This window comes from Equus asinus, chromosome 2 (genome assembly GCF_041296235.1).
Source record: "Equus asinus isolate D_3611 breed Donkey chromosome 2, EquAss-T2T_v2, whole genome shotgun sequence".
NCBI classification, from domain to species: Eukaryota; Metazoa; Chordata; class Mammalia; order Perissodactyla; family Equidae; genus Equus; species Equus asinus.
In genome coordinates, this window is record NC_091791.1 from 6,959,634 (window position 1) to 6,978,450 (window position 18,817).

Consider the following 18,817-nt stretch of genomic DNA (forward strand, 5'->3'; position numbering starts at 1 on the left):
TTTTTTTTTTTTTTTTTACGTAAACCAGTCTAGTCAGTCTGAACTGGCAAATTAATTTTGTCTATAGCATCACTCACCGAAGCATATAAAATTAGCCTCCGTAAGTACAGAGAGGCGGATTGGCATTGTGTTTAACTGATTCGCTGGGACTTAAGTAAATGGATTTGGTCTTAATAGAGCTAAAGCCTTAAGACTTTTAATAGAGGGCTGATCTTAAGGAAAGCATTAATTCATCATTTAAAAAGTCTTGTGCATTTTTGTTGCTTGTTGAAGGATGGAATTATATACTGTGACTATGATGATCACCCAGCACGTGCTGTAGGTCTTGAAGAAAAAAATTAACTTTTGTTTTTTTTAAGTTATAAAATTTTATGGTTAGATTGACAGAGAATTCATCAGTTTTAGCACTTGTGGCTTAATAGATTATGGTGTTTCCTTGGCGTTATTCAACTTCCAGATATTTTCACCGACATTTACATCATAAGCTTCTGATCCCAAACTCTTCCCGACTCGAATGAAGACTGGGGCTGTTTCGTTTTGTCTTTTTGATGCAGGGGTGAACTTGGGAAGCAAGTTAGCACCTTCCATGGAACAGGCCCAAAGGCGGGAGTCGGGAGGAGCTGCTGAGGTCCTCAGTGCCTCTCTTTTGAGTGGAGACCTCTGGAACCCGATGGACAGGATCGACTCAAAGGTCAGTTTTTTTCGTTTTTGTTTTCTTCTTGACTTTTCATGACCAAAGTTTTAAAATCACATTTACTGCATTCATATTCTTTTATTCGTTTGCCTTTATTTTAATGCTAACTTGATCATTATAAAGTGAAATCTTTATTCTTATGAAGATAAAATACAAACCAATTTTGATGTATCAGTTCTGATGGGTGGCCAGCATTATTTGCATCTCTTGAAAGTCATTTTTCAAACACACGTCAGGGGTTGCATTTCTTGATATACAACTTCCGTGTTTGTTTTCCTTGAGTGTTGGGTATTTTTCTATATTTATGTCTCTTTCATTAACATTTTGATGTTATCGATCGATTATTGGTAGAAACACTGTAATGCCACTTAAAAAAATTTGTAATGAATTTTAATGCAGTTTTATACTTTGTTTACTTTGACGTGTTTCATTTGAGCCTTCTATGATATGAAAGAATAATATAAAATGATTGAAATATTAGTGATTAAATTTAATATTTTGATGAGTTTTATCTGCCAGATCTACGTGACTTTCTTCAATTTCACAACTTGTTGGAACAGTTGGGAAGTGATAAAATCTATAGAAATATGAGCTCTTTGGAGAGATGATACAGGTGGCTTTGTCCTTTTGTTATATGGGAATATTTTTAGATTGTCTTTTGTAATGGAAAACAGATTTTTTTAAAGAGCAGTTGAGATCGCGAAAATCCTCAGTAGCTTTCTGGCAGGGCCGCAGTGGGCCACCTTTATGTGGGTAATGATAAGATGATTTACATCATTCATTCTTGTCTAGAAAAGCTTTCAGTTGAAAGTGAGCTTTCAGAAAGGTTGGAGGTTTGGTTAAAGGGTCTAAATGCCAAACCTACACTTTTTGAATATTTTTGTTTCATGGAGACTGTTGCAAATTGAATATACAAAGTACAAGTCAATCATGGTAGTATTGATGTTTCCTGGAAGAAAAACTTAAGACATTAAAAAACATTTCATCTTGCCATTAATCAGCAAAATTAGAAATGATTTGATAGGTGCAGTAAAAGAGAAGTATACTATTTTATAAAGAAAGTCTGTCTTTAAAATATTTATTGAAACTAATTAATAATACAAGAATATGGAACAATCTAAAGTTTCTTGGGTTGGTGGAAGCTGTTATGGGGCTTTTCCTGGTGGTTGGGTCGCCAGATTTAGCAAATAAAAGTACAGCATGCCCCGTTAAACTTGGGCTTTAGATAAACAAGGAATTTTTTTATATAAGTATATCCCATGCAATATTTGGGACATACTTATACCAAAAAATTCCTTGTAGTTTATCTGAAATCCAAATTTAACTGGTGTCCTGTATTTCATCTGGCGGCCCTCCTTGTGGGGAGTCAGAGCAACAGCTGATAAGGCTTGCCGGTGTGCCACTGGACTGGACCAACTCAGGTCGGCTCTGGTTTCCGACCTCCAGCTTCATCTTTCTTACCAGTCAATCATCTTGCAGACATCATGAGGCGTGCCTGAGGAGGAACTGGCATGTCTGCTGTTGGCCAACCTTACAACCTGATGATCGTGGGCCACCAGCAGCACCATATTTATAGAATGCAAGGGAAAACCCTTTCTGTGTGATAGCTGTCCCAGCTCCTCTGGGATTGGACGTCCAGTAATAGAATCCTGCAGGCAGCAGGCACATACCCTCTGCAGGCACACACCCACTGCACTAAAATTGCTTACTGACATTATTTAAGGGAATAGGGACCTAGGGGATTTGGGGAATGGCATTGTGTTGTAATGCCATGGGGCTCATCTCAACATATGGCTCATGGAATCAGCACTGTGGCTCTATAATTGCAGTGTGTGTCCATACGTGCTGGCTAACCAAGACCCTGCATGGAGAGGGGTGCATGTAAATGTCTGTTAATATGCGTGTACATGTTTGCCTAATTCCCCACGGGGTGAGGTGTATACCTGTTGTAGGATTTGGGATTCTGGCTCATGACATACGTGTCTTTCCTTGTTATCAAATATAACGGTGAATGTTTTTATTTTAAACTGCATCAACAGAGTGTATCTTCAAGTATACAAGACACACTTATATTAATAAATATTTTTGTGGCACAACTGTGCCTGCCGTGTCTTAGAATATAGACTTTTAGGTTAGCATTCTTGCTCTCCTGCTCTCCTGTTTTATTCCTTGCTCTCCTGTTTCTTTCTATTCGGCCAGTTTTAACTGAGCACCTACTGTGGACCAGGCGCAGGCACACAGTTAATGAAGAAGGCAGACGAGCTTTCTGTCCCTGAGCAACTTACATTCTAATGAGGGAAATGTAAGCAAAACAAATTCAAATTGTGAAAAGTGTTAAGAAAGAAACAACACGTTATTATAGGGACTCACAGGGGAGGTATATTTCGATAGGTTGCCAGGGAAGACCTTTCTAAGAAGATGAGAAGCTGTTAAACTTTTTCGATAAGTTTAGAAGAGTCAGACTTGTGGAGAGTGTGTGAAAGGCTGATGTGCAAGGAGCAGGGAGGAGCCTGGTGTGTCCGGAGTGGGGAAGATGAGACAGATGGTTTTGGGATGATGGGGGAGTAGCCGGGCCAAGCACGCGGCCAGGTTGAGTGGGTCCATGTGACCTCACTGTAGACATAGCAGCCTGTAGAAAACAAACGCTCATCGTGAGAAGATGGTAAACTGTCACCCTCTTTCTCTGATCGTTAAACATTCTGATTTTAGATGACTTACCAACCATAACAGTAATTCTTTCCGTTATCCTGCCCAGAGGTAACTCATGCGGTATTCACAATAGTGAAAGGCATTCCTTAGACATATAGAAACATCTAACTCTTAAACATCCTATCTATCTGGATGGCCATCAGAAGTCCAGTGAACAGGACCTGGGAGTGTGAACGGATGGTTTCTATTTGGGAGTGCCACAAGACCCTGGGAACTCATGCAGTGACGTAGAGAAGGGACCTGAAACTCCAAGTTAGGCCCCTCTGGTTTCCCTCCAGACCTGTGTGGCCATAAGGCCACCCCTGTGCGCTGCAGGCTGAACTGGTCACCTGCCCCACTGTGCTTGTTTCAAAGCACAAAGTGCTTGGGGATGAAAGGCAGTAACAAGTTCCCGGGAGTTAATCATTCACTCACAAATATGTATTAAGGGCCTGTTGTGCACTAGGCACTGTTCTTGGTGTTGGAGCCTCATGTCTGCTCTCATGGAGCTTCCACCAACTGTAAGAGGGAAACACGTAAACAAATAAATAGTATGGTTAGAGGTGCTGCTACGTGCCAGAGGAAAAATGCCGCAGGCCAAGGTAAAGGGTCAGAGGTGGGGTTCTTGTGGATGGGGTGGTCAGGAGATGTCTTCTTGTGGAGATTACATCTGAACAGTGACCTGAAGGAGATGACTGGTGAGCCAGTCATGCAGAGATCTGGGGAAGAATGTCTAGGCAGAGGGAACAGCAAGTGTAAGGGTGGAACAGAGGGAGAGAAGGACTGAGTGCAAAAAAGGTTGGCAGGGCCCGGATGAGGTAGGGCTGGGGAGGGAAGGCACTGCAGGGCTTTGAACCTGGTTGTGACAGTGGGTTTTAACAGAGCTCTGACAGCTGTGCAAAGACCCCAGCATGGGCCCTGAGTGGAAACAAGGAGAGGAGTGGGAGGCTGGTGCAACATCCGGGGAAGAGAGGGATGCAGCTCACCCGGGCAGTGCTGAGAAGGGGTCAGATTGAAGGGAGAGTCCATCGGACTTGCCAGAGGATTAGAGCCATTTTGTACCTACTAACTAAGTGGGCGGTGGTGCCGTCATAAACACCCCAAAGAGAAAGGAATCCCTTCTTAATTTGGTTTTCACTACATCATTGACTTACCACCCATAGCGGTTCTCAGCCTGGTTGCATATTAGAATCACCAGGAAACTTTTATAAATAGCAATGTCCAGAGTCTAGTCTTTGAGAGTCTGATTTAACTGGTTTGGGGGAAGGCCCAGGCAGCTTCCTTTTTACAAAGTGCTCCCAGGGGATTCTCACGAGCACGCAGGTTTAGAACCCCAGACCTGGAGGAAATTGCTGCTGCGTGCAGTGATGGCCTGCTGGTCAACTTGATCCGGCTGATGCAGGCGGAAGTCAGATGCTCTGTTTCACCTGTGATTAAAATATATCTGAATGGGATGTAATTACGTCCTTTGCAAATCAGGAATCAAGCCATCATTGCCACTGGTAATTTAATTGAAAGAGTAGAGGAATGGGAAAGAGTGTGACCTTCGCACGTTGGCCAGCTTCCAGTTTTGTTTGCTGCATGTTGCTTTGGTCTATAACGTGAGGATGAGCTTGTCAGCTTTTCCTCCCTCTTAGGGTCATTGTAAGGATGAGATGAAACGATGGCTATAAAAATACATTGGAAACTGAAAAACTACTACACAACTGTAAGGTGATATTGAAAGTTTAAAGTGTCTTTAGGGACCAATCTCCAATTTCATGTCTTGAAAAAATCACCCCTGGAACCAGGGAAGACGTGTCAAGATGTGATTGATGGTGAGATGACCTCAGTTGAGCTCAGCCTTTGAATGCTCCAGGAAATTTCCAATTTCCAGCTTTCTCACATGAGAATGAAATTATGGAAATAGTACGTGAAATGGAAAATAAAAAGGCAAATGGATTAGAACATGAAACCGAAGCTTCCCTTAGCATATTGCAGGTCTTAAATATCAAATAGCAACTAATTAAATGGCAGGGGGAGGTTCTGCTCTACACGTTTCCAGTTGCTTTGTGTCACAGCTGAGAACCCCAAGCCCCGCTTCTCCCCCGAGGAACCATCCCCTCTCATCCCTTCCGGTCAGACTCCTGGAAGGGAGGTTTGCCTCCTCGCTGCGTTCCCTCTGCAGCCCTCCGCAGTAGCTTCCGCTCCTGACGCTTCATCACGGCTGCTCCTGCCGAGGTCACAGGTAGCCTCCCGACTTCCGAACCCAGTGCATGCCTTTCTCTCTTTATCTCACTTGTCTTGACACCGCTTCACTCTCCTCTGAAATTCTCACTTCCTTTGGCTCCCAAGACCCTGTTCTCTCTTGTTTCCTAGCATATGTTTTTAATTCTTGCTTTTATTTCTCTTTTTGGCTTTGCCCCTTAACTGTTACTTTCTCCTGAGTTTCTTCCTAGGCCCACTTCTGACAAAGGGCTCCCGCTGGCCGTGTCACTCACTCCCGAGCCCCCCCTCCATCTGTTGTGGGGAGGAGAGGGGCTCACATTGAATGAGAGCAGCCCCTGTAGGCTCCACACCTGAGCTCCTACTGGGTGTGAGGTGCCGTGTCAGGCACATTTCATCTGATAACCTCGCCCTTTGTTCTCTAACAAGCATTGACTTAAAACCCACGTCGCTCACCCTGCTTTGACCCCTCAGATTCAGTCATGACTTCGGTGGATTTCAGGCACCCCCAGGTGAAAGTTCCTGATTACCTGACGTGCGCTGTGCCCCAAAGTGGTCACAGCCCCCGCCCATGTTCTCTGTTTTATTTAGTGACCCCTAGAGGATGAGCTTGTCATTCCCACTTCTCCCTCAAATCATGAGACATCACTGACTCTCCTGGCCAGATACCTCTGATGCGTGCCCCTTCCTCTCCATGCCCACCTCCATGCCTCACCTAGTCCTCCCCTGCTCCAGACATTCCGCGTGTGCTGGCAGGGTGATCTGTCCTGTCCCCTTCCTGCTTTCCAATCCTTCAGAAGCCACCCGTGATATCTGAAGCCAGGTTCCTTAGCATGATGCCTGAGATGCTTTCCAGGCAGGGCTGTCCTGACTCCGAAGTCCCCCTCCCACCTCTCAGCCATCCAGCTTATCAGGGGCAGCCTGTTGCCTAAATACACGATGTTCTTTATCGCCATGCTTGGCATATGCTGTGTCCCTGACACCCTGAAGCCTCAGCTTAAATTGCACCTTCTCTTGTGACAGTCGTCCTGACCTCCCCAGCCAATTTGTCCTTCCAGTACCTTCGTCCTCATAGGTCACATGCAACTCTGTGATGTGCGGTCATGCTGTGTACACGCTTACTCACGCTAGTTGAACCTGTAGACATGGCAGAAACAGATGCTGCATGCATACAACCTAAATCCTGTACATGTCCTCTGACCTCCCCAGGGGCGTGTAGCACGAGGGGAGAGCTGCCTCTGCGCGTTCCTCAGTTCCTGCCGCCTCTCCCAGGGCGTGCTCCTTACTCCCTTAGAGCGAGTCGAGTTCTCTCCATTGGATATCATTACATAGCAGGGCCCCTAAAATAAGCCACTCAACTGTGCTCAACACAAGAAACAATGTCCCGGGGAAAAGAAATGGCCACGTTGACCTTGAATAAAGGCATGGAAACTGTAAGGCACTTCGAAGGCTAATGCAGACTCTACCTTCCGTGCTGGCTTTAGACCCTCAGTCCACACAACTCGAGACTCAACTCTTGGACATGGATCACGCTGTGCTGTCCTGGCTACTTTATATTTCTGCTTCTTCCAGCAGCCTGTGCCCTCCCTGGGGGCAGCGGCCTCAGCTTCATGCCCTCATCCTTGCAGTACTTGGCACCTAGTGGAGCAATGCGGAATGTGTATTGACTGGCTTGGAGCCTTCTTCTGTGCCTGGGGCCCAGGTCCCTCACTGGTGTGGAGATGGCTGTGGCAGCCACAGAAGATAGAGCAGACAAAAGTCAACGTTTGTGCTTCATTCAAATGCCAGAGGGTGCCTTGGGGGCCTCTCCATTTCTGGGGAAAGTTTTCACACCACTCTCGGACTGCCTTGACTTTTTAGAGTTGCTGACCTCCTTTTAGCAAGTGTAGGTGATTTTAAATCATTTGGAGACTTTTACAGCTTGGTAGAATGCTATACTTTTCACTTTTGTGGTTGCTGATGTCTTATCTGGAGTAACTCCCCCCATGTGCCTCTCCGTTCCAGGTGGGTTTACATGGCCAGCCCTACAGAGAATGATTTCCCCTTCTCCAGCGGGTCATTCTGGAAATTGCAGGCATTGCTGCAGGCCAGCCAGTGGTGCCTGGAGCGTGCCTGAGTAAGCTCAATGGTTAGCCTTTCTGACTTATGGAACACTGAGCTTTCATTAGCTTACAACCCAACCAGTAGTGCTGCCTCTTAAGAATATAATTTTATTAAAATCCCTACTGGGAAGCTCCTCATACGAAAAGCACAGGGCTCATAAGTTGGAACATTATTTCCAGACTGTATGGTCTCCTAGGATGGTCTGTCCCTCCCTCTCCCTCCTAACTCCTGTTGGACCCCAACCCTACCTCTTCCTTGCCTGACAGTCCCATGAAGCTGTGTCTGGTACACAGGGGGCTGCGGCAGGCCTTGACTCTTGTTCCAGTCTCACATAACCCACCCAGGCAAGACTGTGCCCACCCTTCTGGGGAGAGGGATTAGAGAGGTAGAAGCTGGCCCCCTTGTATCTTTGTCTGGGAACTCAACTGTTTTTAAGAATCAATGGCAGGTACAGTGGAAGGAGAAAAGGCATTGGAACGAGCAGAAATGAATTCAGACTCCTGCACAGCCTCTGCCTTGCTGTGTGATGTTGGGCTAGTGACTAGCCCTTGCTGAGCCCCTCTTTCCTCATCTGTAAAGGAGGTGGTAATGGTTGTCTTGCTGCTGACACAGCACCCTTGGCATACTCAGTAAATGTCAGCTGTTCTCCTTTCCCTTGGTTCATTCCAGGCTTTCCACTTCCGCTCTGGAGGCCTTCTCAACCTCGGTGCTGTTGCCGTTGGGGCTGGATAGTTCTTTGCTGTGTGTGTAGGGGAGGGGGCCAACCTGTGCATCGTAGGATGTGTAGCAGCATCCCTGGCCTCTTCCCACTAGATGCCAGTAGCATCCCCCTCTAGCTGTGACAACTCAAAATGTCCCTCGGGGAGGGTGCAAAATTGCCCCTAGTTAAGCACCCACCGTTCTAGAGGAGAGGGAAGCTGATGGTTACCGAGAAACTTCCCTTGACTTTGGATGGAGTGAGACCAAAGGTCGGCAGACTTTTCCTGTGAAGAGCTAGACAGTAAATATATTCAGCTGTGTGGGTCCTGCACCGTCTCGCAGCCACTCGGCTCTGCCCTTGTAGTGTGAAAGCAGCCATCAGTAACACGTGGATGAAGGGGCATGGCTGTGTTCCACTGAAACTTATTTATGGACGTTGAAATTTGAATTTTATAATTTTCATGTGTGACAAAATATTCTCCTTTTATTATTTTTTTAACCATTTAAAAATGTGAGACCATTCTTAGCGCACAGGCAGTGGGCTGGATTTGGCCCCGGGGGCTGCAGTTTGCGACCCCCGGGCTAGGGGTACTGTGGATATTATCTCACCTGGGCTCCCAGCAGCCCTGCAAAGTGGGTGGAGGTGTGCGCATGTGTAGGTGAGGATGCAGCAGCACGCAGAGTTAGAGAGTGAAGCGACAGGACTGGCGACGGAGCCCAAGTCCATCAGCTTCTGCAGTCTTGTGTTCTTTCCATAGTGCTCTGCCGCCTCCCGGAAAGATCTCTAGCTTTCCTTCCCTCGTGCATCATGTCAGGATTGTTCATCAATCTGGACTCTGGAGGCGAGGTCGTGCCTCAGAGGGCAGGCGTGGGAGCGCTGGCCATGGCTCCCGCAGCTGTCAGTCTTGCTTTCCAAGGGAGCTCTGGCTTTCTTCAACGAGCCGTGAGCGCGCCATCCCAGCTCGCTGCCAGGGCCCTTCCTGCCACTCTTCCTTTTTGGCCAACACACAAAGAAGAGAAAGCAAGCCAAGGTATTGTACTTGGTTTCCCTGTGTCCTCGCTCTGGAAGCTCGCCACTCGTCAAGGAGGGACTCCAGGACTATATTTCCACGATGCTCCCCGCCACCTCCATTATTTCTTGTGACCTCTTAGCAAGGCCTTAATATCATTTTTTTTTAAAAATTGTTTATTGAATCAGTTCTCCCTGCAGTTTCAGCAACTTTTTCCCCCTCAAACCTCTAGCATCATCATGGAACTGGATCTTTTTAAAAAATTATATTTTAAAATAAATTTGGATAATGCTAGGAGATATAGTGGTTTACATTGTTTAAACAGACAGAGGTTATAAAATATTTTTTTCTTCATCCTCCTTAGCTTAGACTCTCCAGGTTTGGCTGACATGCAGGGCATATCGTTCCTCCATATTAGGAGAAAAGGAGGTTGATGGATCGTTTTCAGTTTTTCGTTCATTCCTCCAAGCACGTGTGAGTGCCCGCTGTGCCCCGGGTCAAGCTCCCGTGACATTGAAAGATAAGTGATTTTAGAATAGTTTTAGATTTACTGAAAAATTGCAAAGACAGCACAGAGAGTTCCCATAAACCCCCCCCGCAAGCTTTCCCTATTGTTCATATTTGCATTTGTATGGCACATTTGTAATAAGTAATGCTATACATTTTTTTTATATTCTAACCTGAACTCTTTTAATAAGAGAGACAGTTTCTGGCAATTGAGGACATTTAGAAGAACATATAGTTTCTAGAAGAGATTATGATTTTAAAATCATGGTTAGACTAACGAGCAAATCTTCCCCAGAGAGACTTAGTGTGTATCGATGTTGCGTTTAATCGTTTCCTGTCTTGTGAGGGCTGAGGAGGCTGTCGCTTATGCTTTTATTCTGGATCTTCTTTGAAGTTAAAACATAACTGATGAAAACAGTTCCTTTACAGTTACTCAATCAACAGTGGTGATGGTGATGAAGATGTTTCGTTCAAGCAAAATTTAAAGCTCGGATTTTTAGAAAAATCCCCTATTCTTTCCTTAAAAAATGAGAAATATTTTTAAACCTGACACGAGAGTGCCTGCAGCCAAGTATGTAAAATCATGTAAAAACAACCACCAAATAGAGTGTGATTTTGAGACTGTGACATGACGCCTGTGTAGAGAGCTCCCACGAGAAGACTTCCTTGTGTATTGATCTAACGTGTTCCCTGCTCCCCTGTTACTCGCGTGCATCCTTGGAAACACAAGGTTTGTATTTTTTGAGTGGTGTACGCCAGCGTTTTACAACCAGTTTTTCATTATTGCCTGCCTAAAGAGAAAAATTAAATAAATTAAAATTAAATTTGAATTTAATTTCTCCCTAAAGAGAGAAATTAAGTACTAAGGAATAAGATTTTGTTGAGTAGTGTTAAGCTTTGGAGTGGCACAGACCACCGTAATATCTAAGAATTTTCGCCCCCCCACCCCAAGTACCAACTGTTGCCCCTTTGCGGGCAGATACCCAGCCCATTGAGAATGTCTGATGAGTGCCCCATGTAAATGGGCAAGAGGAAATGTGTGTCTCCCAGGACTACATGTATTTACAGAAATCTGCCCTTTGGCAATGTGGGGCAGATAAGAAGAAAAGTTTCTCTCTCTCTTCCTCAAAGACTGCTCTTGCTAGATTTTTAAAAATATGCATTTTGTATGAGAAGAGTTTTAGATTTGCAGAAAGGTTATAAAGATGGTACAGAGAGTTCCCTTTACCTCACGCCCAGTTTCCCTATTATTAACGTCTTATGTTATCATAGTGCATTTGAAGCAACATTGATACATTATTATTAACCAAAGTCCATACCTTATTCATATTTCCTTAGTTGTAACCGGATGCCCTTTTTCTGGTCTAAGATCTCGTCCTGGATCCCACATTACATTTAGTCATCCTATCTCCTCAGGCTTCAATTGGTTGTGGCAGTTGCTTAGAGTTTCCTTTTTTCGATGATAATTGACAGTTTTGAGAAGTACTGGTCAAGGATTTTGTAGAATGTCCCTCAACTGGGATTTGTCTGATGTTTTTCTTGTGACTGAACTGGGCTTAACTGTTTTAAGAAGACCACAGAGGGAAAGCACCATTCTTGTTACACCATATCAAGGGTCCCTACTGTCAACAGGACTTATCACTGTGCATGTTGACTTGGTCAGCTGGCTGAGGTCGTGTTTGTCAGGTTTCTGTGCTATTTAGTTCATCTTTTGTCCTCTCTCTCCATACGGAATTCTTTGGAAAGAAGTCACTGTACACATCACATGCTTAAGGCGCTATGCTCCATCTCCTTGAGGGTGAGGTAGCTATATAATTTATTTTGAATTCCTCTGTATGTGAGATTTCTCTACTCTCTCTGTTTATTTATGTATTCAGTTATTTATTCAGATCAGCATGGACTCATGCGTATTTATTTTCTATTTTGGGTTGTAATCCAGTACTACTTTATGTTGTTGTTCAAATTGTTCCTGCTTTGGCCCCTGGGGGGTTTTTCAATTGGCTCCTGCATGTCTTTGATATATACCCATTATTTTGTGTGTGTGTCAGCACTTCCTTACTTTCTGTAATTATAAGATCCACCAAGTTCATCTCATATATTTCCTGCTGTAGTCCTGGAATCAGCCATCTCTCCCAGGAGAAACGGAGAATGGTGTTAGAAACCAAGATCTGGGTGCTGACTGCGCTCACGGCTATTGCCGCACAATGGTTCCTGGTCCTCTCAGCCGACAGAGCACGGAAATATGTGTGTGCTCTTGCTAGAGTTTAAAGAAACAAATCTCTAAAGCTGGATCATGACTGAGGCACATCATACCTTTTCACACAACATATTTAATTTTAAAAATTGTATAAGAGAAAATATAGCAGGAATTTGGCTTTTTATAGCTATACCTGTACAGGTCAAAAAAAGAAGAATGACTATTTTCAATAAACTAAACCAATCCTTGAAGTCAAACCTAGTCATTAACTTCCTCTCCATAAAATGTTATTTTTAAAAATTAATTCCCAACTCTCCAGCATTTGACCTAACTCTGGCTTTTCACATTCTCTGAGTTGATCCATGCCTCAAGGCTGCATTTTTGCTAATTACTTGAAATTAATTTGACCTTTTCCTAAAAGTGGCACACAAAGAGATTTTATTCAGCTGGCATAACCATTTTCGCATGCAGTTTTTACTCAGTGAAGGTACTTAGGGTCTTCCTTTTGCTTGAACCTACTAATTTTCCAAGCCTATGCTTTAAAGACATGGTCAGAAACCCAGAACAGAGTGAGGGGTTTCTGAGGGCACAGAATTAATGAGACCAGGACCTAGGGTTATGGATTGTGTCTCCGTTAGGATTCCCCATTCCCATGGGAACCATTAGCTTGGCTCAGTTCCCTGGCCTTCTCAGCATGTCTTACCCCAGCAGGCATCTCACAAGGGCCACCTCTGAAAGTATATGGATGGATCAGCCCAAATTCAGAAACGTTATGTGTACGCTATTCCCCATCATTGATGGATTGGCAAGATTATGTTTGTATACGTAAGTGACATATTTTACATACGTTTCCCAAAGTTTAGTCACCCATCATCCACATGCAGTATTTTAGACTAATTATAGAAGCAGCCACACTTAATAGTTTATACATGCTTGACATACTTATTGATTTTTTTTTCTGAAAAACATAAAAGGAACATAAATGATTAAATACACAAAGGAATAGAAAATGAAGTGTGCCGTATCCTTTAAACATATCTATCATTGGGGAAACACATTATACCATTAAAAACAGTGTCTTAGAACTTTAACGATTTCTCAATTGTTTTTCGTCCGATACATGTTTATTGAGTATCTCATCGGGGTGCCCTGTACAGCGATGTAAATTGAGTCCTGCACAACTTGGTGGGTGGAGGGGAAGTGGAGTCCGTTCGATCCAGAGTTGAGTGCTACAGAACCACTGCTGAGGTTGAGCTGCTGAGGGTCCTGGCCCTGCCCAGGAACGAGGTACCGTTCAATGAAGTTCTATCTAACAGTTTTGATGTACAGCTTTTAAGGGGAAAATTTTTACCTGATTAAAGATTATCCTCCTTTTCTATTGAGTTCTTTCTGTATATTCATTTAATCAAGAAATCACTATCGAGGACCCGCTACACCCCAGGCCCTGTGCTAGATGCTAGAGATATTTTGCCCTTTTAAAAAATGCATACATACTGGCAATTTCATTTCAGAACTACTTTGAAGCTTGCTCAGACAGAGCTCTAGGAAATGTCAGCTCCTGCAGTACAGACATAAGGAAGAGTTAAGGGCCCACCAGGGGTAGAGAATTCTATCCTAGCTCCTTTGAAATCTTGCCCCTTCTTTTATAGTTCAAAACAAGACCACTGGGGCATATAACCTTCGGTGGTGCCTATTCAGCTAATAGGAATGTGTTTGTATTGCCAAAAGTTATTGCTGGTTTTAGTGTCTTAAGTGGAATACGTGGGAATGCATCAGATCCCCAGGAGCTATTGGTTGACCTGACACTGGCCGCCTCTGCATGTGTCTTAGCTCATCTGTGGCACTGAGAGCAGACTTTGCTGTCTTGCAGTTTTCATGTCTGGGCTGTTTTGGAAGAGTTAAGAATTCCGGTTCTGTAGACCCCTTGCCTCCTGGCTTACGTAAGGGGAGAAGGGAGCTTTTTAAGGTTCATCTCCAGCACGGTCTCGGTGGAGTCCCGGCGCTGAGTTTTTCCAGCCTGCTGTTTCGTTGGCAGGTACCGAGCCTTGTCTGGTTCCGTCTGGAAGCGTTTCTGGGAATGCAGCTGCCGCGGGAAACGCCTGTAATGGGCATACCACAAGCTGGTCGTCCTCCGAGTTCCGTGGACTAAACTAAGATTCCGATTTTCATACCACGTTCTTCAGTTGCCCAGACAGGGTTAGAAGGAGCTGTCAGTCGGGAAGGACAGAAGGAGTGTTCTTAAATCAAATACGAAACATTGTGTGCATTTTTGTTGGTTATAACAGACAGGAACATGGAGACATTCTTTTGGCACCGGCAGGCATTACAAGGAGAGAGCTGGCAAGTGAAGTTGGCAGGTGGGGAAATGAGTTGGAGAAGCTTTAAAGATCTTTTCCTATAATATAAATGTCCAGAAGCTGTGGAAACGTACGTCTTTAGTTAAGTAAATACCCTCAAAGACAACACATGTACATTTTTCAGTGAAACCTTACCAGTTACAACTGCCCATGTTTTCAGATTCCAAGAATTTCAGCACGCACAGAATTGGCCTCTTAGATTCATTAACCTCGGAGGCAACTCCTTTCAAGAAATTCCTACAGCCATGACAACAAATTAATTTAACGCAGCTGAGACTGGAGCAGCTAGCCTTAGAATTCCCTTGCTTATGTTTTTGGATCGAATTGGAAGAAACGTTAATTGTCAAGTCCCAGCTTCTATACAAGCTGAGGTGGCCTATGGAAACCCTCCCTGCCTCCGTCTCCTTGCATAGAGAGGATCATCGCCGAGATTTGGAACCATGCTCTATGTTGCCTGTGCTCTGCGTAGTGAATTGGAATTTTCACAAATGATTCTTCCGCACCAATTACAGATAAGGTACTATCAGGATTGGGGTTTGGGGTAGGAGTTTTTGGATTAAGCAGGGCCTTGAATGTTGTGCTAGGAAGTTAGAATCCATTCTGAAGGCAGTGGAGAGCCACTGAAGGTTTCTGCGTAGTCGAGGGCCATTCAGGGTGCTAATTTTAGGGGAGGCTGGAGACAGAAGGCGGGGTCCGGGCCTATGAGAAGACCAGAGCAGGGAGCTTGTTGAGGGGCCCTTGTTCTCTGCAGACCCCGAGCAAACTCAGAGCATCGCCTCAGTGAAGATAAACCCAGGATGGAAGTGTGACCTCTGGGCCCTTTGCCCCTGCTGGTGAAGGACAAAAGACCAGAGTCCTCGCCCTTGTGGATCTTTGGGTGCCGGCCTTTCCCAGAGCCTTGTGCTCCTGGCTGAGGCATTTCCGCCATTGGATAAAGACACCCTGAGCCAAAATGGCATTATTAGAGTTCCTTGCATCCATCTGGGGAGAGGAAGTGGAGTTTGGCCTATTTAAACCACATGTGCTACATCCCTATCATTCCCCAAATCACTGTGCTCTTGTTATATGCAAAATTGTAGCCCTGCAGTGGGATTGGGGGCCAGCCAACATGCCTCCAAGAGGCCACTCCCAGGGATGTCACCCAGCAGCTTCTCCTTGGCTCAGGGGCTGACTTCAGCCTGCAGAGTGGCAGGTCCAGGATGGTGCGGACCCTCTTTACCTGGCCACCCTTACCCAGCACTGAGGCTGTCAAAGCTGACTGTGTTCACGGGTGGCACAGCTGTGAGGAGCAGGGCCTCAGGGGTCGGACCCAGCACTGCCACTTCCTTGCTCTGTATCGTCTGGCAAGTTATATGACTTCTCTGAACCTCTGCTTCCCCACTTAAAATAGGAACCCAAAAAGTACCTATTTCAGATGGTTGTTGCTAAGATTGATAGGATAGTGTTTGTGTTTAGCACACGCCAGGATTTATTGTGTTTATTATTATTGTTATTTATACTTGCCATGCCCTGAAATGTTCTTGGACAATCTGGATTTTAAGGTAACATCCTGTTAGCAGCATCTTAGTGGATCCTTCTCTCTCTGGCCCCTCACACCCATCCTTATTGTTGTGGAATGACTCTGTCTTCAAAACAAATCTGACCATGTCTTAGAACAGCTTACAACCCATCAGTGACTCCCCATTTCTTTCAGAACAATCCCCAAACCTCTATTGTGGGGCCTATGCACCTCTCTGTGACCTGTGCCCCCTTCCATCTTCATTTTTCTGGACTTATCACAGAAATTACCTTTTTTGGTTGGTGCTGCTGACCAAATGTTTGTGTCCCCTCAAAATTCACGTGCTGAAGCCCTAACTCCCAATGTGATGGTGTTTAGAGTTGGGGCCTTTGGGAGGAAGTTAGGTTTAGATGAGGTCATGGGGGTGGGGCCCCCACGATGGGATCAGTGGCCTTATAAGCAGAAGAAGAGCCCAGGGCTTTCTCTCTGCCTGTGAGGACACAGTGATAAGGCAGCTGTCTGCAAGCCAGGAGGAGGGCCCTCACCAAGACCCCAACCACGCTGGCACCCTGACCTTGGACTTCTCAGCCTCCAGAACTGTGAGAAGTAGATGTCTGTTGTTTCAGCCCCCGTCCGTGGTATTGTGTTACAGCAGCCCGAGCAGACTAAAACAGTTGGTTTTCCTTGACCTCCTCACATCCACACCCCTTGCCAATGTCTTGTTAGCTGCGGGGCACCCAGTCAGTACTCCCATCATGGTGCATGTTACCCAAGCACCCAGTCAGTGCCTCCATCATGGCACATGTTACCTGAGCACCCAGTCAGTACCTCCATCATGGCACATGTTACCCGAGCACCCAGTCAGTACCTCCATCATGGCGCATGTTACCCGAGCACCCAGTCAGTACCTCCATCATGGCACATGTTACCCGAGCACCCAGTCAGTACTCCCATCATGGCACATGTTACCCGAGCACCCAGTCAGTACCTCCATCATGGCACATGTTACCCGAGCACCCAGTCAGTACTCCCATCATGGCACATGTTACCCGAGCACCCAGTCAGTACCTCCATCATGGTGCATGTTACCCGAGCACCCAGTCAGTACCTCCATCATGGTGCATGTTACCCAAGCACCCAGTCAGTGCCTCCATCATGGCACATGTTACCCGAGCACCCAGTCAGTACCTCCATCATGGTGCATGTTACCTGAGCACCCAGTCAGTACTCCCATCATGGTGCATGTTACCCAAGCACCCAGTCAGTGCCTCCATCATGACACGTGTTACCCGAGCACCCAGTCAGTACCTCCATCATGGCACATGTTACCCGAGCACCCAGTGAGTGCCTCCATCATGGTGCATGTTACCCAAGCACCCAGTCAGTGCCTCCATCATGGTACAGGTTACCCAAGCAGCCAGTCAGTACCTCCATCCTGTTGCATGTTACCCAAGCACCCAGTCAGTACTCCTATCATGGTGCAGATTACCAAGCACCCAGTCAGTACTCCCATCATGGAACATGTTATCCATACGTGACAGCTGGTTTTTGTTATTGCTTTCCTAGGAGAATTGTGAAATCTTTAAAGGCCGATTCTGTGCATTGCTCATCTCAGTGTCCTAAGGGCCTATCACAGTGCTTGACACATGGTAGCTCCCCAAAGCCGTTTGAGTTGCTGTTTATGTTGACTTTGAGAGTCCCTTGGTTTTCAGTTACTTCATTTATCTTGACTTTTGTTTTGGTCTAGTGCTTTTCTGTTTAGATTTGATGAATGCCACAAACAAGAAAACATCATTTTCATAAATAGCTTAACAATCAAGCATTTCCCTTAGGTGCTTGCATTTTCAAATTATTGAAAATGTTACTATAAACAATGGGCTCTTAGGCAGATCTTCTTCCCTAAAAATATACGTGTCGTCTCTCTTGATTGACTCAAGTGAGTCCCAATTTGTGAGTGGATGGTGCTCCCAGTTTGTCCCAAATGAGAAGCAGAGCTCTTTAAGGTGTGGCCCCATTGAGATGACGCTCTAGAAGGCCGCCAGACCCTGGCCTGTGGCCCCAAAGTGCCCCCCTGCTCTGCCCTCTGTGCCTTCACACTCCCCAGAGCACCCGCTTCCTGCCCTGTCCTGTCCCTGCGTGCCCTCAGCTGGTTTCTCCTTTGCCTCACCTGGGACGTCAGCCCTCCCTTCTAGCAAACTGGCTTCTTGGGATTTCTGCTCACACCCCCGTCCCCAGGCTTGATTCCCTCCCTACCCACAGCTTGTCTAGTGGCCCTAAGGCTGAGCACCTATGCCAACTGCTCTGAGGCTGTTCAGGACAAAATCAGTGGGCTCATCTTCCACACCTGGCTTCTTGTCTCATTCCTGACCTGCCTTCTCCTCGGGGCTTTTATCCAGAAGAGCCCTAGGAACCCTCCTGTGAGTCCCTGTTCCTGACCACAGTCCATGACCCATCTTATCACATGGTGGGTGAGCCTCTTGTCATCTCTGCTTTAAGACCACCTCGTGAGGGAAGCCTTCCTGGTCATCTCATTGAAGCAGGTGCCCACTCTGTTGGTTGCTGTCATTACTGTCTGTTGTTCCTTTCACACTAAGCCTCACCATTTTATTTGTTTGTATCCTGGTTTAATGTCTGCCACCCCAACTGCACTGTCTATTTCAAGAGGATGGAGACATATCTCTTTTGCTCATCACTGTTCCGCAGAGTCCCCCACAGATGTTTGTGTGATAAATACTGATGACATCTGGGTGGCTGATGGGTGAGTGATGGATGGATGGGCCATCACCTTGAAGCAGATGGTGTTGATGAAGCCTCTGTGTTCTCTGCCTCCCTTTTATGTGGTCTCTTTGGACCTCTGGC

The 18,817-nt window shown here is 45.7% G+C and overlaps 1 protein-coding gene across 1 annotated transcript in view; it reads left to right on the top strand.

Annotated features, from left to right (window-relative positions):
• Positions 1–18,817, top strand: part of ADAM12 (ADAM metallopeptidase domain 12) — a 334,496-nt gene that overhangs the window by 41,795 nt on the left and 273,884 nt on the right. Inside the window, exon 2 of the mRNA XM_014832041.3 lies at positions 555–691. Coding sequence (XP_014687527.3) covers positions 555–691 — 137 coding nt within the window. The remainder of the gene's footprint in view (positions 1–554; positions 692–18,817) is intronic.